This window comes from Macrotis lagotis, chromosome X, assembly GCF_037893015.1.
Source record: "Macrotis lagotis isolate mMagLag1 chromosome X, bilby.v1.9.chrom.fasta, whole genome shotgun sequence".
Taxonomy (NCBI): domain Eukaryota; kingdom Metazoa; phylum Chordata; class Mammalia; order Peramelemorphia; family Peramelidae; genus Macrotis; species Macrotis lagotis.
The window spans coordinates 630,828,543-630,856,245 of NC_133666.1; the positions used below are offsets into that span (position 1 = coordinate 630,828,543).

The following is a 27,703-nucleotide window of genomic DNA, read 5'->3' on the forward strand; positions in this document are numbered from 1 at the left end:
AATTAATCACTTTTTAAAAGGGAGCAAACTGATTAAAAATCACCTTTAGACCAGGCTACAGCAGGATGCCTAGACTCAAAACAGTGACCACTGACCTTTTTATGGGTCAAGGGAATGAAAGGAAATGGGGTGTTGGTTGAAGAAACTTGGGGCCCCATCAGCTAGGATATTCTGAAAGGTCTCTTACTTAAACAGGACTAATCCTTAGGGTAGGTGAGCAGCTTCCTTCTCAAAAGGCTGAGGACTAAGACATCTTTTAAAGGGGGTTTTCAGGGAGTTCAGGAAGCAGAGTGAAGGCCCATGGGCATGAAGCAGACTGCCAAATAATCTCAAAATTCTGCCTTTTTCAATCAGAGACTGAAGGGCAATAATTAGAGGGGCCTCATACTTGGAAGTTGGCTTGCCATTGTTAAGAGATGTCTTTGAACACCAAGTACCAGGGCTTGACCAGGAGATACTCCAGTCTCATGGACACCCTTACCCAGCGAAAATGGCGCCAATGTCAGCGATGAGCCATTCTGCAGAATTAAATCCCAGGATCCCCACACCGTGGAAGCGCTCAAGGCCAAGCTGGAGAAACACAGACAGAGGGATCTTAGATGCGGCCCACAGACCACAAAGGAGGGAAATCTTTCTTCTCAGACATCACACAAAACAACATATCTACCCCTATCCACATGCTGATAACATGGAACCTGATTGCACCTGCTCCATCCAAGCGTCTGGTCCCATCAAATCACCAAGTCACTCACCTAATTATTAAGCACCTACAGAAAGCAAAGCATGGGCTCTCTGCAAGGGGAGATGGATACAAGGTCTAGAATTTGGTCAATGATCTTAAGTTTCTAGCACCCCTGGGGGCCACTCCTTTCCCTTTACTATCTTCAGATCAAAGTTCTCTGACTGCTTTTTAATTATGATAGTAAGGAAATTCCAAGTAGCATTTCTGTGGAGTTTTAAAGTTTATAAACTACTTTCTTCCCATTCCCTATAGTTTTTGTTGTTGTTCAGTCATTTCATCACGGCTATCACTTTGTGATACCATTTGAGGTTTTCTTGGCAAATAATACTGGAGAGGTTGCTACTTCCTTCTCCAGCTCATCTGACAGATGAGGAAACTGAGGCAAAAAGGGTTAAAACTGGCCCAGTGTCCAAGCTGGATTTGAACTCAGGTCTTCCTGTCCAGACCCAATGCTCCATCCACTGTACCACCTAGCTGCCTCCATAAAGGTTAAGTAATAATTCTATTAAGTAATAATAATAATAATAGTTGGCATTATATAGCATTTAAATATTGTTATATTATTTTTATATAAAAGTATTTTATATTTTTTATATGAAAGTATTTTATAAATATTTGATCCTCACAATAACCCTGAGAGGCAGAGAGTATTATTATCCTCATTTTACAGACGAGGAAGAAGAGGATGGTTAAGTGTTAGTATCACCCCAGCAAGTGAGAGTCTGAGGCTGGATTTGAACTCAGGTCTGTCATTCTAGCTGCCTGTCAACAATGATCATCCTCTTTTTATGAATGAGGAAATATAGTGCAAGTGACTGCCTCCTGAAAAGATTACAGGGCTATTAAGAGCCTGGGAAATCACAGGCACCTCTTCCTCTCTGCCCACAATCTTCCTGCCAATTCTCTCTTCCCCTTTTCCTCCCTGACTAGTTGACGACCACCTAGACTCTCTCTCATTTTTCAATTCACTTCCCCCTTCCTCCAAATCCATCCTTGTCCAGGACCCCAGACTTCTGGATTAGAGGTTTAAAAAATGACCCTTAGAGGGCTTCTCATCCAAATCCCCACTTTCCCAGCAGAGGGTGTTCACCACTCTTCTTAGGTCCTCCCAGGTAGGAGGATTTAGAAATGTCCCTTCCAAAATTGTAGCCCTGACACCAGACTCAAGTCTTTAGGAACAGAAGGACTACAAGAAGTCTGACCCCTCATCTAACAGCTGAGACAGCTAAGGCCTAGGGAGAAGCAGCCACTTAGAAAAAGTGACCCTGGGAGTTCACGGCAGAATCAGAACTTAGATTCAAGTCTCCCAACACCCACTCAGGGCACTTTCCCAGTAGATGTGGCTGCCTCATCTCCACACATCTCTAGGCAGATCCAACTTTGAGAGGAAAAGGAGGGAGAAGAAATCATACTCGATTCTTGGTCTGGACCTGCTGCCTCTCCTCTGTGGACCTCAACTCTCCAACTGTAAAAAGAGGAGGCTGCCAGGGGCTAGTCTGGCTCCAAGCAGCTATGATGCAGGGGAGAAGAGACCATCTGCCATATGGGCAGGGGTCAGAGCTGCCCTGACAGCTTAGCTTCAGGTGCCCAGACACTTCCTATAAGCTCAAAATACACATGGGGTTAACCAAACTGAGGAGCACCTCTTTCTCAGGGCTCATGGAACAATGACCAAAGTACTAACATGGGGTCCTGGATTATCATTCTTTGCTCAAAGGGAAACCCTGCTTTGTGTTTCATTTGTTTTGGAAACCTGGGTGATCCCAATCACGGGAACAGGGAAGCCAAGGTAAACAGGCATTCAACAAAGGCATCCTTGGCAGATCCTGAGGCCTGAAAACTGTAATGGAAAAATGTTCATCTGGTCTGCCCAGAAGGCTTAAGATCACCAACTTCCTGAGAACAATGAAGAATACTTGGGTTTGAAGTTGATATGAGCTCTGTGTCTCACAATACCTGAGCTTTCCTGGGCTATAAAAGGAGAACCACACCTGTGTTACAAATAACAAGATGGTTATGAGGTATTCTTGCAATCACCCAGAAAAGCGCAGGCTTGAAAAGCTCTCTCTGAACACTAGCTGTTAGGATCTTAATTGTTTTCATCTCCATTTCCTGATTTGTAACATCAGGAGACTAGACTTGGGAGGCTAGAGAGAGCAGAACTTGGGATTCGAGAGAGAGCTGAGCTGGATGCTGGCTCTGGTGATTGATTACTAACCAGGTATCCATGTATCCCTAGACAAGAAAACTACTTACTGAGCCTCTGCCCAACTTGGCTCACCTTATTTGTAAAAATGGGAACATTCTGATGCGCACAGTGCCTCCCCTACATTCCATCTGGTAGACAAGATTATCAGATGACCTTGGAGATCCCCTAGGACCTCCAGAGGGAGTCAGGTGACTCTCAAGTGAGTTGACTACTCTGAAACTCGATTTCTCTATCTCTAAAATGGAGCTAAGAACCATACTTGCCCTACCTCTCTTTCCTTGGAGAGTCATTGCTTTAAAAACAAAGTACAATAAAAATGTGAATTGCCCTTGACATCTCTCTGGCCTGATGCCCATCCCTGATGTCCCAGGTCTAGAAGGCATGTCCAACTTTGTGAACTAGAACTTGTACCTTGAAGATTAGAGAGCTCCCACAGGGGAACATTTCAGATGACATGATTTGGCTTGGGGCTTTAATCCTTATTTTATTGGCTTTCTTTAGTGAAACTACCATTTCACAACTTCACAGTGCAGACACTCCTGTGAATGCAAGCTCTATCCCATGCATCTTTGTCAACTTCTGTCTTCCAGAGTTTCTGTGGCTAAAATAAAATCCTTAATAAAATAAATAAAATCCTTAACAAAATAATAAAATAAAATAAAATCCTTACTCCACAGTTAACATGGTTGGGAAACTCCAGGAATTCTAGTGAGATACTCTTTAGTTGCAGACATGCAACTCATCACTGGGTCCATACAGGGATGGGGAAAAATTGTTAAGAAGTCTGGTTATTTTTAAAGATGAAGCAAGTAACCTTATGAGTTACAGCAGCTTAGGGTTTCAAAGCTGGGAGGGATCTCAGCAACCATCCCATCCAACAAATAGTCATCCCACCCGGAGATCAGTCCTTAACTTACTTTTGCCAACATGTAAAGGAAGAAACACTGACTTACCTTGAGAAAAGACTTAGCAGCTTTCCAGCACTCTCTGTAATACTGTCTGTAAGATAGCATGTGCCAATCATCTCCAATTTTTGATCCAAGGGCCATGTACTCTCCATATTTTTGGACAGATTCCCTCACAAACTGATGAACGGTCATTGGCAGCTCACTCCCAGGGCCAAACTTCTCCATCCTTAGTTGGACTTCTCCATTCCGCTGAACGGTCCAGAGAGGATTACCCTTTTTTGGGGATCCACCATGAGCCACTGCCAATGGAATCAAAGGGTCATCCAATGGGAAGGGACGACAGGGAAATTGTGTGAACCAACAGCCTAAAGAAACCCTGGGCAGCTGCACAGCAAACTCATCCAATTCGGGTTTTCTAAAGATAGGCAGGAGGTAGGCAAGACCATGTAGGACAGGATCAAAATAAGGATGAGGTCCTGGGATAATGGTGACAAGAGAACCAAGTTCCAGAATGAGCAGATGAGAATAAGGAAGTTATAGACCTTTTTTCTGCTCCGTATGCCATTGCATGTAGATTTTGATTCCCCCTCCCCCCTCTCAAAATGCAAGCTCTCTGAGGGCAGAAATCATGCCATTTGTTTTTCTTTGTATCTTCAACAGTTACCTGAGTGCCTATAATATAGTGGATATTTAATAAATGTTCTATGGCTGACCAAAACAAAGGTGAAATATTCAGAATGATAATGACAAAGTTGAAAGGCTGGTTAGTTGGCTGTTATCCTTCCTTCTCAAAGAGGACCAAAATGATGTCCCTATGTTAGAGTGAAGTCACAGTGTGTCCAACTGTGTCTGATCAGACCAATGCTCTACCACAGGTTGGGCACAAATAGGCCAAGTGAACATTTGGGGTAGATTCTCTAAATTTGTGCATTTCACATTTCTTTTGAATCATTTGATAAAGGTAGTCCCACTGTTTCTGATCTAGTCAGGCCCTATCTAGGTTGCTAATCAGTCACGACCATACTCTCCATGGACCCCCTTTAGGGTGTTCTTAGCAAAGATATTAAGAATGGTTTGGTATTTCCTCCTCTAGCTCAAGATGAGATGGAAAAGGAAATGAGGAAACTGGGGCAAGCAGGGTTAATTACCTTGTCCAGGACCAAATAACTATTAAGTGTTGAGTCTAGATTTGAACTCAGAAGCCTAAAAATCTAGGGCTCCTTCCATTAAACCCTACACAGGATTAAAAATGATAGGTGCTCGAGTATCTCAAATGTAAGTAGGTCCATGGGGATCTTTCTCAATTCCTGGGTATATCAAATCAACAATTCTGGAGCCTCAAGTGTCCTCCCTCCTTGTTCTACCACTGCCCTGCCCACTCTCCTTACTTTCCTCCATTTTTGGTTGATGGGTTTCTGCCTGTGATTCTTTTTCTTGAGTAGTCTCAGTTTTATCCTTTTCTGGAACATGGATACCGTTCTTCACGGGCCTGAAAGGCAAAGATTGAAAATGAAGATAAGAGACTCACAGCAGCTATTCCAAACCTTTGTTCCTTCCCCCAAACCTTCCACAGACCCTCTGAGCTAAGGAACCAAGATGAAGACCTCAGCAAAGAGAGTTTCCTCTTCTCCCTTCTCATCTCATAAGCCTTTCCCCACTCTCCATGATTTCCTTCTGCTTGGCAAGGCTAACCCTTCTACAAGCATGTCTGATCCCATTCCCTCCCATCTTCATCATACTGTTGTCCCCACCCCACCCCATCAGCATCACAGCATTCACTCTCTCAACTCCCATTTCCATATATATTGGCTGCTTCCCTGCTGCCTCCAAATGCAACCATATCTTCCTCAACCTTAAAAACTTCGCTTGGTCCTACCATCCCAGAGCAATCATTCTATAACTCTCTTCAGGTAAACTTGATGAAAAAGCCATTCTCTTCTAAACTATCAGATTTCCAACCTTACTCTTCAGCTGAAACTCTCTCCAAAGTGACCAAAGCACTGGACACAACCTTCTCCTCTGGGATATTTCCTTCACGACACTACTCTCTCGTCTCTCCTACTTTTTGGACAGTTCATTCTCAGTTTCCTTTCTTAGCTTTTTAATTCACATCACTAATTAAGGATAGCCACCAAGACTCTATCTTGGGACCCCTCTCTGAACACTAGCTATTAGGATCTTAATTGTTTTTTATTTCCATTTCCTGATTTGTAAAATCAGGAGACTAGACTGGGAGGCTAGAGAGAACAGAACTTTGGATTCGAGAAAGAGCTGGGCTGGATCCTGGCTCTGGTGATTGATTACCACTGGAGATCTCATCAACTCCCAGAGTTCAATGATCATCGCTCTGCTGATGGTTCCCAGATCTCCATATCCAGCCCTCATCTCTCTCCTGAGCACCAACTTCCTTTTGGACATCTTGAACTGCATGTTCCTACAGGATCTCCAACTCAACATATCCAAAACAGAATTTATTACCTTGCCAACCCCTGCCATCCTTCCCCATTGAAACAAATAGCCCTCTCTTTTGCCAAATTTCCCTATAATTATTAGAGACACCATTACCCTCCCAAGCTCACCACCCTGGGTGCCATCCTCAGCTTTTTGCTCCCATTCACACCAACAGCTGAGCTGAGACTTGTCCTTTAGACATTCATTAACATCTCCCATACTAGAATCCTTGGCTCTGCCCACCTGGTCACTTGCCTAGCTCAGATACTACAGGATCTTCATTAGTCTCCCTTCTCTCTCACACAGCTACTAGAAGTGAGTTTTTCTCAAGGACAGGTCTAACAAATGAATGACTCCCTATGACCTTGAAAAATGAGACCTAAATTCTTCACAACCAGCTCCTCATCATCCCAGTATCCTTATACTCTGCTCCCCTTCCTGCACTCTGTGATCAGGCTACCCCAGCCTATCCAAAGGGGTAAACCCCCCAGCAAGGGATGCTCACCCCTTGCCTCTATCTCTCTGGTTCCTTGACTCCCTCCAGGCTCAGCTGGGGCCATTCTCTACAGGGGCCTCTCCCAGGACCCTTGTTTGCTAATGCCTTTCCCTCCAGACCTTCTACCTACTCTCTTTGTGTCTGATGTGTACCTGGTTCTTTTCATGTTACAATACAATGAGGTTCTTTGTAGTATTTCCATGGGTCCCCAGCGCTTCACATAGTGCCTCATTTCCAAGAGGTTTTAATACTGCTGACTGAGCAATTAAGGGATAGCCCAAAGTTTCCCCATCTCCTACCTCCTCCTATTCCCTTCTCAGTGGATGCTCATTTTCTCCAACTCTCTTAAGGTCATACTGACTAAAAGTGAAGCTATTAACTTTTATAGTATTTTTAGTTCATTATTATAAAATTATTATAGAATCCTAGCTGTGAGGTTGGGTAAACCCAAGCTCAAATCCATATCTTTGGTACTGCAATATTATGGGCAAGTCTGTCTCTGATGTTCAGGTTTCCTCATCTGTACAATGGAGCTTATAAATCTGGGATACCTACCTCAGAGATAAGATTCTTATGAGGATCAAATGAAAAAATATTAAGATACTCTGCAAAACTTTATTAATCATGAAGCACCTATTAATCACTGAACACTTATGTGGTATGTAAAGGACAATATGCTAAGAAACTTAGGATCTTAATGCTGGTCATTTGACTCCTTCATCACAGAGGCACATAGAAGGACAATGGATTCAAGAGTTAAAAAGTATAGGTTCAAGTCCTAGGTCTTCCAGAACATCACCATTTACTCATCTGCAAAATGGGATTAAGGAGCTATTTTGTTACTATCAAGCTCAAAGAACTGTGAGGAAAACATTTCATAACCCTCAAAGAAACTTAAGAATTAAATTTATTTTACCCACAAGGTTAAGCCCTCTATAATCTGGTCCCCACCTCCTCTCCTAGTCATAATTCATGGTATTTTTCTTCATTCACTCTCTATCCCAGACAAACTGGCTGGCAGAAAGAAAACCAGTGCAGTTAAAATTAGAAAGGAAACAGTTTAGGGGAAAAAAATCCTTGCAGAATGTTTCCCTGATGAAGGTCTCCTATCAAAGACACAGAAGAAACTAATTCAAATTCATAACACTTAGTCATTTTCCAATAGATAGTTGATAAACACTAAAAGGAAGTTCTGAGAGGAAGAAATACAAGCAATCAAACAAGTATATGAAAAAGTGCTCCAAATCACTAACAATCAAAGAAATACAGCATCTCATGAATCCCACCTTACACCCAGTATAATGGCAAAGGTAATGAAAAAAGAAAATAATGCCTGTTGGAAGGGCTGTGGGAAAACATGCATATTAATATACACTGTTGGTAAAGTGGAAAGCAGTTTAAAACAATACCTATAGTTAGGAAATTTTACAGACCCTTTGGTCCAGTGATATTAGTCCTAAGCCTAAGCTCCCAGGGGATCAAAGAAAAGGGAAAAGGACTTATTTATAGCAGCTTTCTTTCTTATAGTCAAAAAAGTACCTATCAATTGGGGAATAAACACAGCGGAAAATTATTTCACCATAAGAAATGACAAAAGAGTTGGCTTCAGAGAAACCTGGAAGACATATGGGAACTGATGCAGAGCAGGACCAGAAAAAAATATACAACAATATCTTGGTAAAGACAAGAAAGACTTTAGACTTATGATCACTATAAGGAGCAACCACAATTCCAGAACAGTTGGAGGAGCAGCATCCGACAGAGGGATGGGACTCAAGATGCAGAATGAGATCTATGTTTTCATACATGGAGCGTGTGGGAATTTGTTTTGCTTGGGTATACATATGTCTTTCCAAGCTTGTTGTTGTTTTTTCCCCTCCTTAATAGGAGAGGCAGGGTGGGGTGGCACAGGGAAGCTAGGTTACTAAAAGAAAGAAAAAGAAAGTGACTGAAACATGTTTTTGAAAAGCCCAGAAGAAAACAGAAGGAAGTCCAGAAGGAATCACAGACAATCAGGACAGCTTTCAAAGTAATATGTTAAATTTATTATATACTTAAAAGAAAAACAAAATATAAAAATAACTAATATTTATATTGTATCTACCATGTGCTAAGGTTTTAAAATTATGATCTTACTGATCCTCATAAAAACCCTGCTATTATCCATCCCCATTTTGCAGATGAGGAAACTGAGGAAGATGGCAGTGACTTGATCAAGTATCTGAGGCTAGATCTGAACTCCAGTCCTCTGTACTCCAGGTCTGCTGCTCTCTCCAATAGAACTTATTATCATTGATGTTTGTTTAGTTCAGATTTTTTTAATTGTGCAAAAAAAATAAATAAAGCAAGTTAAAATTAAAGCAAAACACCCAACCAACCAACTGGCCAGCAGCAGTTCTCTATACATCGACTGGCACCCCCTATGTGGCACCTTCCCTCCTCCCCATCTCAAAGATACCCTGTGGGTGCTGCTTCTTTTGAAGCACAGGTGTAGTGCTCCCAGGTAGTAGTGTACCCTACAGGTACTTGTGTAGAGGATGTGTCTCCCTGGAAGGACATAAGCCCCTTGAGAGCAAGACCTCTCTTTCTTCACACAGTGCCAGGCTCAGGGCAGGAGTGTGGCAAATGCTTAACTGGTGTGAAGACTAAAGCCAGTGCCCTATGATGGCACCCTGGCTTCTCAAAGGTTATGGCAATGTAATATAGGCTCTGCCTGGTTCTGCCAGGTTGGAGAGAGTTTGAATTGGGGCCTGGTGATCAAGAAAGTGTCTGTTTTCTAAATCAGCCCAGCTATCAGCAGCCATCTACACAGAGTTTGGAATGACCCCAAGGAATAGGGAATCAATCAACCTGAGGACAGGAAGGTGGGTGGCCTCCCTCACCCCTCCCACAGCCAATCCCAGCTTTGTCTTTAATACAATGTTCTTTTTTTTTTACGTGTTTTTCTTTTTGCAAGGCAAATAGAGTTAAGTGGCTTGCCCAAGGCCACACAGCTAGGTAATTATTAAGCGTCTGAGACCGGATTTGAACCCAGGTCCTCCTGACTCCAAGGCCGTTGCTTTATACACTGCACCACCTAGCTGCCCCCTAACACTAACACAATGTTCTTATCCACATCTCTCCTCTTCCATAGCTTCTGTGGTTCAGGAAGAATAACCAGGGAATTAATTAGTGATGCCCCTCCATTATCCATCCCTACTCTTTTCACACACTGATGGAAAACTAGGAGTAGCAAAGAATAATCAAGTATAGATAGACTGCCAAAGGATTTTCTCTCCACCCCAAACCAAGCCCTCTTCCAAATTTCCCTACTTCTGTCAGGACCACAGTTCCTTCCAATCTCCCAGGTTTTCAGTTTTCTTCCCTTTGATGCTTCATTCAATGAAACTGCCTTTTCCAAAGTCACCAACCACCTTTTAATTATCCAGTCTTATGATCTTTTCTAAGGCCTCATCCTTCTTGATTTCCTTACAGTATCTGGCACTACTGGACCCCTCTCTCCTGTCTCCTGTCTCCTGTCTTTCTCTCTCTCTCTCTCTCTCTCTCTGTCTCTCTCTCTCTGTCTCTCTGTCTCTCTCTCTCTGTCTCTCTCTCTCTGTCTCTCTCTCTCTCTCTCTCTCTCTCTCTCTCTCTCTCTCCTCCTCCTCCTCCTCCTCCTGGTCAGGTAGCTCCTTCTCAGATCCCTTTCTTATCATCATTCCTATCAGGCCTCCTAATTGGGAGATGTATCCCCCAAGGCTTCTGCTATGGTCATCTTTTCTCTTTCTATCTTCTCTCACCTGGTCATTTTGGAAGGAAGAGAGGAAGGAAAAAAAGAAAGGAGAAAAGAAGAAGGAAGGAAAGAAGGGAAGGAAGATGGAAGCGAGGGAAGAAGGAAAAAAGGAGAAGTGGAAAGGAGAGAAAAAAATAAATGAGGGGAGAAGGAAAGAAAGAAGGGAAGGAAGAAGGAAATAATGGAAATAAAGGAAGGAAGGAAACAAACAAGAATTTTCTATGAACCCACTATCTGCCAAGCACTTTACAAACATTATCTCATTTGACTGTCATAACAACCCTGCAAGGCAGGTGCTATGATCCCTCTTTGACAGGAGAAGCAACTGAGGCAAATAGGTTAAATGACTTGCCAATGGTCACGGCTCTACTAAGTTTATGAGGTCACTTTTGAACCAGGTCTTCTTGACTCTGGACCAGGGCTCCATCACAGAGCTTTCTCCTCACTCTACATCAACCCCATCATAAAAGGCCTCCTAGACATTTAAACGCCATACAACCAAACAGAATGAATTCTCTTTCCCACACGATCATTTTCCAAATCCCCCGTCTCCATTGAGTGTTCCAGGCTACCTCTCTAGTGGCCTAGCCTCAATCTTAGCATTATTCTTGATTCTTCACTTCCACTCCGCGCGTCCCCCCCCCCCATACTTCAAGTCTTTGGCTAAATTTTGCCGTTCTTGTTGCTCAGTTTATGGCCCCTCCTCTCACACAGTATCCCCAACCTAGTAGAGGGATTCACTGTGTCTCTTCCAGACTACCTCCCTCCCTAGCTCCCCTCTTTAATCTGTCTTCTTTTCAGCTGCTAATGTGACTTTTCCAAAAGTGTAGGTCTGACAACATCATGCCCCTACTCTGTAAATTGCAATGGCTCCCCAGTGACTCTAGGATCACATATTATTTCATGTCCATCTCATCCTTTTTTATTTCAATGTTTATGCAAAATTTATCATGTGAATACATATAATTAGTAGTATAACAGTTCAGTAATTTATAATTAAATGCACATATGGATGGGGGGGTGTCATGCAAACAGTGTTTACTGATCACAGTGCTCCATCAAAAATTGTTTAGAAACCACTGTATAAGAGGATATGTTTTTCTGTAGCAACTCATGAGATTATTGAGTGATCTGCATATCCCTTGAGGTCTAGCTCCTTAAGGCAGCTAGGTGACTCCATATGGAGCACTAGACCTAAAGTCAGGAAGACTCAAGTTCAAATTCGACCTCAGACATTTACTGGCTATGTGGCCTTGGGCAAGTCACTTAACCTGTCTGCCTCAGTTTCCTCATCTATAAAAACTGACGATAATAGCCCAGGATTATTGTGAAGATCAATTAAGAAGCGCCACTCTCAGATTCTAAGAGTTTTGATGAGCCCTGAAATTAGGCAACACAGTAGAGTTCTAGGCCTGGAGTCAGGAAGATCCAAGTTCAAATCCTGACCACAGGCACTTACTAGCTATGTGACCTTGGGCAAGTCACTCCACATCTGTTTGCCTCAGTTTCCTCAATTGTAAAATGGGGACAATAATAATTTCCCTAAGTTGATGCGAGAATCAAATGAGATACTATGCTTGCCAAGCATATAGTAGGTACCAATAAACACCAATTTCCTATTCCTACCCTTCAAAGGGAAGGAACAAATCAATAATGGGGGAAAAATATTTTATGTCTCAAGGAATTCTCTGGGCCTCGACTTCTTCCCTTGTACTATAAAAGGGCCAGTGGAAGTGACTTCTAGGGTCTCTTCCAGCACCAGAGGCTGCCATGATCCTATGGGGAGGGGAACCACGTATAGGGACACATGAGTGCCCCAAGAAGCAGAAGCAGCTGTGCAGTGCCTTAAAGAGGACACCAGGTTGGAATCTTGGTTGTGCTCAATATTTAGTACCTGTGTAACCTTGAGAAAAATCTGTTCATCTCTCTGGGCTTCCTTTTCATCTTCTGTAAAAGGGCAGGGGAGGAGGACAAGAGGATCTCTAAGCACCCTTCCAGCTTTTACTCTAAGGACAAAGTCTGGTGGTTCCCTCTCCTTCCTGGGGCTCAGTCCTCTTGGTACCCCAGGATGTGCCAAGGGGTCCATCACTGGCTAAGGGGCTGGGTGGCCAATACCCCCAGGTTTTCCATATGTCCCTCCCTTCTACTAACTTTGCTTGCCCCACAGGGACGCTCGCTAGGGGGTGGCACCCTCCTCCCTTTCTGGCTCTGGTCACCGACGGCTGACAGATAGCATGCTGCTGGCGTAGGCAGGCTGGCAGCTTCCCAAGGCCTTCACACAGAAAAATGCAGCTTCTCGGGACTTCCTTGGCTGGCTGGCATTTATGACATCACTGGGACCTCTCCCCACCCATTCTCCCCCACCTTAGGGTGGGTTCCATCCTGCCCAGGAGGACAAGGCTGGCTCAAGACCAGCTGTCAGATGCTCCCCCACTAGATACCAGCCTCACTTAGGTCCTTCAAAAAGAAGGTCCTTGTCTGTTTTCTAAAGTATGGGACCCTATGGAGAAGCACAAGGGCTAAGCAGGAAAAAGACAAAGCAGCTCATCAGCCAGACCCAGGTCTCAGAGAGTAGAGCTAGGCCTGGAATCCAGAAGACCACAGTTCAAATCCAGATAGGAGACCCTGGACAAGTCATTTAACCTCCAATTTACCTCTATTTCCTGAATTATAAAATAAATAATAATAGCACCTGCCTCCCAGAGTTGTTGTGAGCATCAAATGAGCAAATATTTGTGAAAGCCTTATCACAGAACCTGGGACATACATCAGGGGCATTCTATAAATATTCCCTTCCCTTCTTCCCAGTTAGAATCAGAAAAGCCACTGGGTTTATGTCCCAGGTCCTGTATTGCCCAGATCAGTGATTACAACCAAATGGCTGAGACTTTATTTCCCCAACTAAACAAAAGGGCTATTCCTCCCTAGGGCAGTTGTGAGAAAAGAGCCCCCATCTTCCCATTTCACAGATGAGGACATGGAGGCCCAGAGTGAAGGGACTTGCAGAAATAGGACTGCAAATCTAGGACTCTTTTCTCTGCCCCCCCCGCCACCGATGTCTGTCTGCATGGGGGGGAACCAGAGGTATGTGATTTACTTCTATTTTGGGACCAGCCCTGAGCAGGGACAAGCAGCCTGATGCCCAGTTGCCATCACCCAAGAGGGGGGCCACCCTAAGACGGAAGAAGAAGGGCTTCAGAGCCCACCTATTTCACTGGAGTCTGGAAGGGGCTAGAGGGTGATAGAAGGTCCCATGGCAAATGTCTCCTTTGGCTTGTTGCTGATGAGTCAGTTCAATCTTGTGACCCCATTGGGGTTTTCTTGGCAAAGATATTGCAAGGATTTGCCATTTCCTTCTCTAGCTCATTATACAGATGAGGAAATTAAGGCAAGTAAGGTTAAGGGGCTTGCCCAGGGTCACAATGCAAGTGAGTATCTGAGGCCTCATCTGAACTCAGGTTTTCTAATGCTAAGCCTGTGGTCTTATTCACAGCACCATTCAGCTTCCTCTTTGGTTTACAGGTGTATGACCTAAGTTCCTTGGAAAGGTGACAGCCTGAAAAAAAAAGCACGACTAGAATCCAGATCCCCTAACTATAAATCCTTGACACCTTTATGTTTGACTTTGGCCCAGGGCCAAAACTTAGAAATTAACCTGTTATATTTGGTCAAATATTTAATTCATTTACCCCTAAAAAGCTCCTAGATTTATTGAATTTCAAGTCCTGCCTGGAGTTACCTTGGCAGCACCAGACCAAATATTTTTACAGGTCACTGACCAGATGATCTCCACCTATCCTAAGGCATGGACTTTGATCTCAAGGCCTGCTGCTGCTCACTGGTCTCCTTCTGAAACAACTGGAGAGACCAGCCAAGATGAAGTATAGTTGGATCTGGAATCTGAGGGTCTGGGTTCAAATTCTGACTCTGACCTTTACTACCTATGTGACTTTGACCCAGTTACTCATTTTTGTGGGCCTCAGTTTCCCCATCTGTAAAATAAAGGAGTTGGACTGATTAATCTCCAAGGTTCCTCCCAGATCCAAAATGGAGGCCATGGTCTGTTGAAAGTCCAAACTTAATTGTTCCTTGAGCTACCTCTTCAGCTTTGAAGTCTTCTATCAAGGAGATCTGAACTATTTCTCCAGCTGGTATAGAGTACGCACTTAATGTTGATTGTTGATTGGTTGATTCTCTTCCCCCCCCCCCCCCACCAAGTCTCTGCTCTTTGGCTCATTTCTCTAAGCATCTCTCTGGATGCTATCCACTAAGAGCAGACTGAGGGGTGTCATTGAGAAAGGGCCCTAAGGGAGGAATAACTTTATTGAGGAAGACACTCAGAATCCTGGTTTGACAGGGTTTAGAGTTGAAAGGGATTTCAGAGGTCATCTCAGATAAATCCCTTTATTCTGCACACTTGAAAAGTGATACCCAGAAGGGAAATGGGACTTGTTCAGGCTCACACAAGGTCCAAGAAGAATAGAGATTCTGTTTTATTTGGGGGGGGGGGAGACAATTAGGGTTAAGTAACTTGCCTAAGGTCACACAGTAAGTGTCAAATGTCTGGGATTGGATTTGAATTCAAGACCTCCTGATTCCAGGCTGTGCTCTATCCACTGTATCATCTTGCTGCCCCAAGAACAGAGATCTTAAAAGATGCTCTTCTTGCATTATATCCTGAAGACCTCTCCAAAAAAAAAAATGGAAATTTCTGACCAGCCCTGGTCATTCCCCCAAACTGACTGATTCTCATTAGAGATGGAGGAAGAGAGGCAGGGGTTAACTCAATACTTCTGACTCAAGGACCATTTTGAATTCACACTCAAATCTCCCAGATGTGGGCTCCATTTCCCCTTGGTGTTCAGGTTTTAGAGGTATCTAAGTGAGGCATGGGAACAGGAAGAAAGCAGAAAACACCCAAGCTCCCTCACTTTCAACAACTTTGATGAGCTCTCTCACTACAGGCAATTAGGTAGCACAGCCAATAAGAGGGCCAGCCCTGGAGTCAGGGAGACCAAGTTAAAACCTAGCCTCAGACACGTACTAGCTGTGTGACCTTGGGCAAGTCACTTAACCCTCACCATCCAGGTGTCCTGATTCATATTGGGCTATTGGACCCAGATAGTTCTGTAGGAGGAAGTGAGGTTGATGACTTAGCACAGCCTCCCCTCACTTAAATCCAATTTATATGTTTGTCAAGGCATCACCTCTTTCAAGGATAAAGGATAAACATCTGCAGCAGCAGCACAATGTTTGGTACTTTTTTTGCTAAATTCTTATCATTATCACCATCAGCAGCAAGGAGGGGACTTGCTGGAGTGTAAACTCCTTTTAAGGACAAACAGTTTCAGTCTTCATATTCATATTTCTGGCAAACATGTTTGCCAATGGACCAACACACAGTAGAGATTCTAATAAACTGAAGAGTCAGAAGACTGGGGTCCATGGGGCAGGTCCCTTATTTGCTCAGTCCTTTAACTTTGGGCAAATTCCTTCTCTCTTGGAGCCTGTTTCCCCCATCTGTAGGACAAGCATGTGAGGAGCTTGTACCAGCATTATTATTCTCATTTTACAGTCTGAAACAGACTCCAAGAGCAACGTGACATCCCCAGGATCACCAAGATGAAAGGTATTGGTGGCTGAATTCAAAACTGTTTCCTGACTGTAAGTTCTTCTTACAAAGGCTGGCTCTCAGGCATTATAAAAATGTCATTATTGTTAAAACTGCAATAGTGTATATAGATAATCTATAGAGAGAGCTGGCCATGCAGCCATAAAGGCCAGGGTTCAGGTCCTGCCTCTTGACACATACTGGCTGTGTGACCCTGGGCTAACCACTGTCTGCTTCAGTTTCCTATTCAGGTGAACAATGGTGATCATAAATACTTACCTCACAGGACTGTTGTGAGGATTAAATAAGATAATATTTGTAAAGGAGCCTGGCACACCCGTGGGTATCATATAAATGTTAGCCATAATCATCATAAAAGTTCCTCTGACACATTACTAGCTGAGCAGCCTTCTCTCAGAAGACATCTAGATAAGCTGCAGAATAGGCATCAATTAGCATTGGCAGAGGGAATTTCTTCATGCCAGAGTTCCTTAGAAGGATGCAGTCCCTGTCTCTACAACAGGTTACTTTAGGCTCTCAAAGGTGGCACCAGCCCACCCAAGTTCTGGGAAATCTTATGTATAGTCAGAAAGGTTTCAGGGAGGAAGCAGTCAGTTCTACACTAAATGTATGTCAGCTGAGAGGTTTCTCACTAAAACCCTGGTCATGTTTTTAAGGGTTTTTTTTATTTTTAGGGTTGGGGATGGGGAGAAGAGACAGTCACTCATTATATTCTTTACCAAGATGTGGAGGAGCTGAGATCTGTTTCAGTGAAGGGCGTGCAGAGTAATGGAAAGAGGTCCAGGACTTGCTTCTTTCTTGGAGTTCATGTCATATATTCTCTTGAAACCACTCAGTTCACCTTTCTGGGACTGAGTTTCTTCATTTATACAATGAAAGGCTTGGATTCGATGGTCTCAAAGGCTCTTTCTAGTTCTGGGATCACAGACACTAATGTACCAAAGCTCGTTTTGGGTTTTGCAGGTTTTGCATCTGTGGTCTCTACATTTTCAGGTCTTTTCCCTCACTAAGATTCTTGAGTCCCTGCATCCTCTATATGAAATCTCAGAAGACTGAAGCATATTCCTAAGACACCATAGTAGCACTATTATCCTCCTTGTTTACAAGCTCTGTAAAATCTTTAGCAAATTCCTCCTCTTTTGGAACCTCAGTTTCCTTATATGTAAACCTGTAAGTCTGGTATGAAATAATGCTGAGTGAAGGGAGAAGAATCAAAACAATTTGCACAATGACCAAGAAATTTGCACAAAGTCAAGAAAGACAAACAAGCACTGAAAGACCTAAGAACTTTGATTAATGCAACTACTAGCTATGACTCGAAAGACCAGTGATAAGGTAAGTTATCTATCTCCTACTAGGGAAGTAATGACTCATGGGACAGAAGGAGATCTAGTTTTTAGACATGGTCAATGAAAGAAAATGTTGAACTGCTGGGATAATTGGAAGCTAGTATGGAAGAAACTTAGATTAGACACACCTCACACCCTTTACCAAGATAAGATCCAAATGGTTACAGGACTTAGACATAAAAAAACAATACTATAAGCAAATCAGAAGATCAAGGACTAGTTTACCTGTCAGATCTATGGAAAGGGGAGCAGTTTATGACTAAGGAAGAGTTGGAGAACATCACCTGTCGGGGGTCGGCCCTGACCGCCTGGGTGGATAGGACCTCCCCGGGAGTGAGGTCAGACCAACCCAGAGAAGACACGGCTCCTTAAGGGGAGCAGTGGCTTCGCCTGGTTGGCCTGTGTCCATTGCTCCAATCGGGTGGTAGGTTCTGCCCTCGGGGCGGATTGGGGTGGCAGCCCGGAAATAACTCCCTATATTAACCAGCGCCCTGAGCTATTCGGGGGATCCCTCTGCACCTAATAAAACATATGCCTCCTGAAGAAGTGTCTGCCTGAGTCCCTCCTCGCTGATCCCCGGGGGAGGGAAAACACCAGGGACGCCTGAAGCAGTGCCCACTGAGGAGCTCACTCGGGAGTCTGGGGAAGAAGACCCCGGACAATCACCAAAAATCAATTAGATGATTTTGATTACATTAAATTAAAAAGCTTTTGCACAGATAAAACCTATGCAACCAAGATCAAAAGAAATGTAGTAAATTGGGAAACAATCTTTACAACTAACGATTCTGACAAAGGACTCATTTCTAAGATATACAGAGAACTGAGTCATATTTTTAAAACAAAAAGCCATTCCCCAATTGACAAGTGATCAAAGGATATGCAAAGGCAATTTACAGATGAGATCAAAGCAATCCATAGCCATATGAAAAAATGCTCTAAATCATTAAATATTAGAGAAATGCAAATTAAAGCTTCTCTGAGGTACCACCTCACACCTCTCAGATTGGCCAATATGACCAGGAAGGATAATAATCATTGTTGGAAGGGTTGTGGGGAATCTGGGACATTATTACACTGTTGGTGGAGCTGTGAACTCATCCAACCCTTCTAGAGAGCTATTTGAAACTATGCCCAAAGGGCAACAAAAATGTGCATACCCTTTGACCCAGCAATACCACTACTGGGTCTATACCCTGAAGAGATGAGGAAAAAGGGTAAAAACATTACTTGTACAAAAATATTTATAGCAGCCCTGTTTGTGGTGGCAAAGAATTGGAAATCAAGTAAATGTCCTTCAATCGGGGAATAGCTTAGCAAACTGTGGTATATGTATGTCATGGAACACTACTGTTCTATTAGAAATCAGGAGGGGTGGGAATGCAGGGAAGCCTGGAGGGATTTGCATGAACTGATGCTGAGTGAGATGAGCAGAACAAGAAAACATCCTAACAGCAACATGGGGGTGATGTTCAACCTTGAAGGACTTGCTCATTCCATCAGTGCAACAATCAGGAGCAATTTTGGGCTGTCTGCAAAGGACAGTGCCATCTGTATCCAGATAAAGAGCCGTGGAGTTTGAACAAAGTTCAAGGACTAGTCCCTTTAATTTAGAAAAAAACTTATCTTATTGTCTGATCTTGTTACCTCTTAGACTTCTCATCTCTTCTTTAAGGATATGATTTCTCTCTCATCACACCCAATTTGGATCAAGGTACAACATGGAAACAAAGTAAAGAGTGACAGATTGTTTTCTGTGGGGGGGGGGGGGAGTAAGATTGGGGGGAAAATTGTAAAACTCAAATAATATCTTTAATAAAAATAAATTTAAAAAAAAGAAAAAATGTTGAGCTGAACTATGCATATTCATTACCAAAAGTTTTGTTTTTCTCTTTTCTTTTTCCCAAAAATGGTGGAAAGGAAGGATGAGAGGCTAAGAAAATTGATTCTTGTTCATTGAAAAAACAATTATTATTATTTTTTAATAAAGTAAGTAATGGGACAAACCTGGAGGGAGTGTTCACATGGATGTCATCCAGAGTCAAGTCAGCAGGCAGGGCTCTGCAGGCCTTCAAGAGTACAGGGCCAGTCACAGACTCTGCAACTGCAGCACACACAGTATGGTCATTAGGCATGATTCCTGCAAAAAGAAGTTTTCCAGATAAGCAGAGAAGTTTGTCTCTAGATTAATGGTTCAGGTAAGCAGAGGGTCCAATGGGAAATGTGACTCACTCGGCTTTTCCCAAATTCGATATAAAAATTGAGCCTATTTCATGCCAAAATAAAATTTGCGAAGATGTATTTTTTTTTAATTTCATCAATAACTTTTGTGGACATTGGCTGAACCTGTAAAAATTTGTTCCAGGACGCTGAGACATTCGTGGGAAAAGTGATAAGCAAAGAAGAAAACAATATTGAGTACAGAGCACTTTACCCACAACCCTGACAATATTCCCTTGAGATACAGCCCACAGATTTTATCTTGACTTCATAGAAAGAGAAACTGAGGTTCAGAGAACATCATAAGATATAAACTATAGAGCTAGAAAGGTTGTCAAAGGCCATCAAGTACATCCAATTCATTCAGATAGGGACACTGAAGTCCATGAAGGCTAAGTAACTTGCCCAGGTAGAAAGGATCAGAAACAAGACTTGAACCTAATTTCTCTAATTCCAACATTAGTTTTTCTTACTATGGTCACATGTGAGAAGTCAGGAAGCATAAGAAGTAGGATTTGTACACAGGTCTTCCTCCCTCCACTATACAATGCTGTCTTTCAGTTTCAAACAAAACATAAAAATTGAGCCTATTTTAATTAAAATGAATTTGCAGAGATGTATTTTTTTTATTTCAAGAGTAAAACTTTAGATGGGGGCAGACAGATGGCACAGTGGATAGAGTGCCTGGTCTGGAGTCAGGAAGAACTGACTTCAAATCCAGCCTCAGGCACTTACTAGCTGTGTGAAACTGGATAAGTGATCCCTGTTTGCCTCAGTTTCCTCATCTATAAAATGAGTTGGAGAAGGAACTGGCAAAACACTCTAGTATCTGCCTGGAAAATTCCAAATGGGGTCACAAAGAGTTGGACAAAACTGAAAAATAACTGAACAATAATACTTTAAATAGAAAACTCTGTCTGGCATCAAAATTCTGAAAGAACCAGGAGGTATAATGTGTGGAACAGCAGAGTTCTACAGAAAGCAGCTGAGAAACCCCTGGTTTAGATTCTCTCCTCTCATTAGGTAAGGGGGTTATCTATTGAACAGAATGACTCTCCTTTGCACTGATGTTCAAAAAACTAGGATATGGTTGCTCTCTCCAATGCTTTCCATCCCCAGAGCTCCATGGCATCGGGTCAGTCCTCAACATAGGCTAGCCTGCCTGCCTACAGAGCACTCCCCACTATGCACAGAAACATCCACTGTACTGTACGTTCCCTGTGGGTGAGGAATCATACCCCATGAGACAATTCAAGTCAATAAATATTCAAATTAGTGCCTTGCTATTGTTGTTCAGGGGATTCAGTTGTGTCTGACTTTCCATGATCATATTTAGGGTTTTCTTGGCAAAGACTCTGGGAGTGACTTGCCATTTCCTTCTGGAGCTCATTTTACAGAGAGGGAAACAAAGGAAAACAGAACAAGAGACTTACTCTGGATTGCTCAGTTCAGGAAGAATCTGAGGTCAAATTTGAACTCAGGAAGAGAAGTCTTTCTGACCCCAGACCCTGGTGCTCTATCCACTGAGCCACCTAGAAATCTACAGTGCCAAACACTGAAGATACAAAGACAAAAATCACATAATCCCTCTCCTCAACCAGCTTACATTCTATCAAATTATATATAAGTACTTCTAAGACTTTTCCTGACAAGCAGAGGAAGGTATATTCCAACATTCTTGTTTAGGTGGAGCCATGGTTCCCCCTCACACTCCTTCTGCCAATGTAGATGATATGCCATGCCATTCCTGGCCTCCATCTTTTCATCAATTTCTCACAGAAAATCTGCCAACATGTCGGACGACCTCCCTCTGGATCTTTTAATACATAGGTCCTCATCTTAGCTCCAGGTATTCTCTCCAGTCGTCTCCCATACCTAGAACATTCTCCCTCCTCTATTTGGACCACTGACCTCCCTGGTTTCCTTTAAATCACAACTAAAATCCCGTCTTCTCCAGGAAACCTTCCCCAACCCTCAGAATTCCACTGCCTCCTTTCTGCTAATTCCTATTTATCCTGCATATAGCTTGCTTTGTATGTATTTGTTTGCATGTTGCATTCCTCACCTGTAAAATGAGCTGGTGAAGGAAATGGCAAAACACTCCAATATCTCTGCCAAGAAAACCCCAGATGGGGTCATGGAGAGTTAGACATAACTGAACAACAAAAATTTCCCCTTAGAGTATAGGCTCCTTGAAGGCAGGAACAGTCTTTTGCCTTTTTTGTGTCCCCAGTGCCTAGAACATAGGCTGACTGATTATTAGATCTCATATTTATTACACAGTCATCTCAACTCCTCTGCAATGTCACTGCTGCAATGCAAGTCACTGTTGGTATATTGCTGTATCTGGCTGACTGCCACATTTAGCAACCCCAAGCATCTTTCTATTGTAGTTTAGGTCAACAGCAATTTTGGTTCTTCTCAAATACTAATTAGCTAAATCTTAGAAATTCTTGCGGGGAGGGGATTGGGGAAAAGCAACCTTCGGTGTCCATAGAATCAAATGAATACTGGTTTGGATTTTTTAAAGCAAGCCTATATGTAAGTCATTCCTCCACTACAGTCCTCATCTGGTATCTCTTCCTGCTGAGGAGGCCACCCTGGTTTATCTAAAGCCATGCCAGCAGAACATAAAGGATTCATGCCAAGTTCCTCTCGCATGTCTGCCCTGCCATGCGCTTCTGATGAAGTCACCATTGCTGCTCTGGGTCTCTGTTCTGATGGGCTAACAGTAGAACAGAATTTCCCTTTGTTGTCCCTTGATACACTTTGGAACTTAGGTAAGAAGGAAACGGCAAGTGAGACCTCAACAATTAATCCAGCCTAAGAGTGAGCAGCATACTTAAACTCGTCCTGGGGGCTCCTGGCTATTCTTCAGTCAACCAATCATTAGCAGATAATTCCAGTGTCTGGGAGACCATACAAGGACCTAACCTGTCCTCTCCACAAGGCGCATGTCGAGTAAGGTGCTAAATTCACAGGTTTACTCTAGAGGAGGCACCCACCTTTTGACAGACCAGGAGTAAGGTGATAAGGGCCAGTACCAGGATGGCAGTAGTGTCAGAGGAGAGGAGTTGTATGTGATGTTATGAAAGTAAAACAGATGATTAGATATAGGAGTAGAAAGAGAGTATAAAGTTGAGGGTGATGCCCAAGTTACAAGCCTGAGCAACTGGGAAGAAAGCAGCACCCTCAATAGTAATAGAGACATTGATGAGAGAAGAAGGTTTAGGAAAAAAAGATGAACTCAGTTTGGGCAATATTGAATTAAAGATCTTTAGTTGAGAATGTCCAATAGACAGCTGGAGATGGAAGACTGGAGTCAAGAGAGAGATTAGGGTTGGATTGAACTGATAACTGAAACCATGGGAGCTGATGAGATTATCAAATAAAATAGCATAGAGGGAGAAAAGAAGACATAGAATAGAGTCTTGGCTAGGGGCACAGGAGAGTTGTACATATACCATTGTCATGGAATGACCTGGATGAAGATCCAGCACAAGTGACTAGGAAGGAATTTGAAATAGGAGGAAAGGCAGGAAAGAAAAGGGACACAAAAATCTTCTGAAGAGATCAACTGAGAGTAGTAAAGGCAACAAAGAAGTCAACAGGACTTGAGAAAGTCACTAGATTTGGGAACTGAGAGATCACCAATTATTTTGTAGAATAGTTTAGGGGGCTAAATGATAAATCTGGGAGTCTGTAGAAAATCAGGAAAAGAGTGAGAGGAAAAGAAATGGTGGCATTACCTGTTGACAGTCACAAGAAGGAGGAGAAATACAGGATGATAGCTAGAGGATGGATGGATCAAATAAGGGGTTTGGGGGGCTGTTTTTTTTTGAATAGGTAGGAGACTTGAGAATGTTTATAGGAAATAAGGAAGCAGTCAGTAGGCATGGAGAGGCTGAAGATACATAAGAGACTAATAACAAGAGGGAGCAACCTACTGGAGGAGACAGGATTGAAGGACATCACTTGGATGGAAAGATGATTTGCCTTGGCAAGAAGAACCACCATTTCATGTGAGTGGATGAAGGGGGAGATAGTGGAAGAAGTCATCTAAGAATGGGAGCTGTGGAGAGATGGGAAGTGAAGGAAGCTCTTGACCAATATCTAAGAATTAGCTAAGATGGTGTCCTCCACATGGATGATGCCATCTTAACAAACTGATGGAGTCTGAATATGATTCCAGATTCCCATTACATATGTTTTGTATTTCCTTTCCTATGTTCGTGTGGTTTTCCTCCAATATAATGTAAGCTCCTCAAGGACATGGATTGTTTGCATTTTTGTATTTGTGTTTCCATATATAGATGTATATATATACATATATAAATATATATGGCATAGATCTGGTACAGAGCAAATGTTAACTAATGCTTGTTCAACAATAATGAATAAGACAGTCTGATATGGTGGAAAGAGCACAGAGGTCTGGAGTCAGTGGCCCTGGGTCCAACTTGATGACTTCTATTACCCAAAGCAGATCATTTCTCCCCTCTACACGTCAGTTTGTTCACCTCTAACAGGAACAGGTGAGAGCAGATTTTTTTTTCAACATTCTTCTGGTTCTGAATCTATGAACCACAGCCCTGTAAAGTAAACTGAACTTTATGTCCCCTGTGAAATACAAGTCTCCTATTGACAGAGCAGGAAATAACTGCAGTTAAAGAGATGGCCAAGGGTGGGAAGGATCAGTGAGATGATTTAACCACAAGTTCTTTGCCAAGCATGTCATACTGGCAGATCTCCAAACAACCAACTGGCTGAGCTTTCACTGTCTCCTGGGTTCTGAAAGAGTCATCTTCTGGTCAAATATTTGTTGCATACTTCTTCCTCTAATGTCTTCCTTGAACTACTCAAAGAAAACCTTTGGTAAACACCAATGTGGTCCTTCACAGGTTTAGAAATAGGAATCAAGGCATGTTCTTCTTGGCCCCAAGACGCAAAACTAGAAGCTCAGGAAGGAGAAATAATTTTGGTCTCAGATAAGGAAAACCCAACTCAATAATTACACATTGCTTGGAGAGGTAGTGAGTTATCAATAAAAATAAGCCTTATCGCTGAGTTGAAAGAAGGGTTATCAGTTAGACCAAACTCCCTCAGATCCTATTCCTCAGTTCTGTAATTCTATGATTAAGGAGGATGGATAAGACCAACGGCTCAGCCAGGCTTCAAGGCAAATAAGACTATTAATGTTCCCAGGAAATGTGGTCACCCCATTGGCTTCCAATGAACGAATATTTCAGAGAACAATAATCAGCCACAGGAGAATTTGCATCCACACATGTTGTGTGAGTCAAGTTCCCACTTCCAGAGATAAAATAAAGTTCCAAGGCAGAATTGGCAAGAGGCTTCCTGGCCTGAAACAACCAACCTTCTTCCCAGACTGACCTTGGGGTCTGATGGAAAGTCTCAAGACTGATCCTATCTAGCTCATTCAACTTCCCTGTAGCCCATCCAGAAATCAAAATTTGCTCCTCTGGGCTATTACAACCCCTGCCTTCTGGACAGTCACAAAGAATCATTTACATTCATTAATTGATTGACAAAGGAAAGTTGAAGATCCCATAGTATGTTTAAGTAATAATAATGTTTTGTCCTTCATTTTCAAAGAAGACCATGACATCAGAGAGGTGATGCCATGACAAGCACATGAACTGGATTTGAGGGGAGTGTTGTGCTAAGTCACCAGACTCACTTTCTCTTCCAAAGTCATCTGGGACAATGGCTAGATATGAATCAGGATGACTGGAAAGGGCCTGCCCTGGATGCGAGGCAATCACGGTTAAGTGACTTGCCCAAGATCACACAGCTAGCACAAGTCAAATGTCTGTGGCTGGATTCTAACTCCCCCCTGAATCCCAAGGCCTATGCTCCATATCCACTGCATCATCTAACTGCCCCTATAACCTAATACCAACCTACAAGGGGAAAAGATATGAGAAAGACATCAAAGATTAACAAGACACAAAACATTTCTATGCACTTAGTCTCTAAAGTCAGAAAATCTGGGTTCAAATCCTGCCTCTAATGCTTACTCTGTGTGACCTTGAGCAGGTCTCTTAACCTCCATGGGTCTTGGTTGTCTCATCTGCAAAATGAAGGGGTTGGACCAGATGGCCTGAAAAACTCCCTTCCAGCTCTAGCCTGATACAAATAACACTGGATATGGAGTCAGGAGGGATCCTGAAAGGCTCACACAACCTCTCTGGGCCTCAGTTTCTCATCTATAAAGTGGGGTTGGTAATATTTGCACTGCCTATTTCAAAGGTAGGTTGTTTACACTGTTGGGGAGGCTAGGTGGTGCATTGGATAGAGCACCGGCCCTGGAGTCAGGAGTCCCTGAGTTCAAATCCAGCTTCAGGCACTTTATAATTACCTAGCTGTGTGGCCTTGGGCAAGTCACTTAACCCCATTGCCTTGCAAAAAAAAAAAAACCTTTAAAAAAACCTTAAAAAAAAGGAAGAACACTGTTAAACTGGAAACAGAAACTGTCATCATTATGATCAGGGGAAAAAGACTGGCTATGGAGCAAGAATAAAGGATGGCAAAACATGATATGCCTTCAAAATATTACAATCAACCAGCATATTTTTGGGGGCTCCTCTATCAGGTCTATAGAAAGACTTAAAGAAAAATCATACAGGATGAAGTGTTAAAGAATGGCTTCAATGGATATGGATAAAAGGAATGGGAGTTGTCAAGAATGATATTAGCTAACACATAATGCAACCCTAGATAATTCTAAGAGTCTCAATACTCTAGGCAGCATGCTCTAAAGGTAAAGGTCACTGAATCAGTGGTGGCAGACACACAAGTTGCTCCCCCTTCCTCACCAGGCTACTCTCTAAATCGCTTGTACCTTCCCTCTTTTCCTTCTTCCCCCAGTTTTTAATTAGAGCCCTGATAAGAACATCAAGCAGGAAAGGCCTGAGCAATGAACTTTTCAAAATCATTCTGTGAACTGGAAAAGTCTTCAGACAAGGAGACAATGACCTAGAGGATGTCAACTGAACTCTCTGGCCCCGGAGGTCAGAGCCTGGAGTAAATGACAGGAAACTGGCAGGAGGAGGATTGATTGACAGTTCATTCAAGAAAAAAGCTACAGGAGAGAGGATTCTGGGAAAATGGTGTAGTAGGTCAGAAAACTTTAGGCTCTTCATGTTTCTTCCACAAAATAATAATAATAATAATTAGATAGAACAATGTCTAAGAGTGGCAGAAATAAACACAGGGAAAGCACTTGATCTCCCTTAGACATTCTCTAAAGGCCCCAGGAAAGACCAGACCTCTGAAATGAAGTGCCAACAGCTCCAGACCGACTTTGCAGAATCAACAAACAACCAGCCCCAAGGACAGCTGGCTGAAAGTTAGCCTTAGCATTAGAAGCATTCATTAACCTTAGAAGAATTCATCTCATGGACAGTATGGGGGCTAAGTAGGAGAAGACTGAAGGACCTTCCACTGTCCAGGAAGGCCAAGCGTGCCCGTGCTAACACATACTGGGTCATAGATATGGAGAAGAGCTAGCACACACCTGGTGAGTGTAACAGCAAGGGGCAGGGACCCTGCTGGCTGTGGGCACTTAGTTAAGGGAGAACAGAATCCCTGGTTCAGTTCTGAGGTGGAGAAGATGGCTGCAGCTTGCAGACACCAGAAGGAGGCAAGGAGCAAGATCATTTGTGGGACAGTAGAGCTGGGGGGGTCCTCACCTTGGCATAAAAGTGGAAAGGAGAACCCAAGTTTGGACTCCAAGACAGAATTCAGAAAATGACAGTAAGAAGGGCTTGAAGCCTCCATTCCTCATACCTTAGTGTAATTTGATTACACTAATAGCTGCTAAAAACAAACTATAACAAAAATTAGCTAAATAAAAATGAGTAAGCAAAGGAGAATGAACCCAACATAGATAGCTATAATG

The 27,703-nt window shown here is 42.9% G+C and overlaps 1 protein-coding gene across 6 annotated transcripts in view; it reads right to left on the bottom strand.

Annotated features, from left to right (window-relative positions):
- Positions 1–27,703, bottom strand: part of LOC141500545 (long-chain-fatty-acid--CoA ligase ACSBG2-like) — a 60,814-nt gene that overhangs the window by 25,756 nt on the left and 7,355 nt on the right. For 4 of the 6 annotated variants that reach the window (XM_074203769.1, XM_074203770.1, XM_074203771.1 and 1 more), the window contains exons 2-5: positions 19,567–19,699; positions 5,248–5,348; positions 3,905–4,158; positions 482–570 (exon numbers count right to left, since the gene is read on the bottom strand). In XM_074203769.1, the coding sequence (XP_074059870.1) occupies positions 482–570; positions 3,905–4,158; positions 5,248–5,348; positions 19,567–19,694 (572 nt within the window). In that variant the 5' untranslated portion in view covers positions 19,695–19,699. Of the gene's footprint in view, positions 1–481; positions 571–3,904; positions 4,159–5,247; positions 5,349–12,472; positions 12,698–12,729; positions 14,735–19,566; positions 19,700–27,703 lie in introns of those variants that run through there. The other 2 variants (XM_074203773.1, XM_074203772.1) reach the window with 2 other exon arrangements.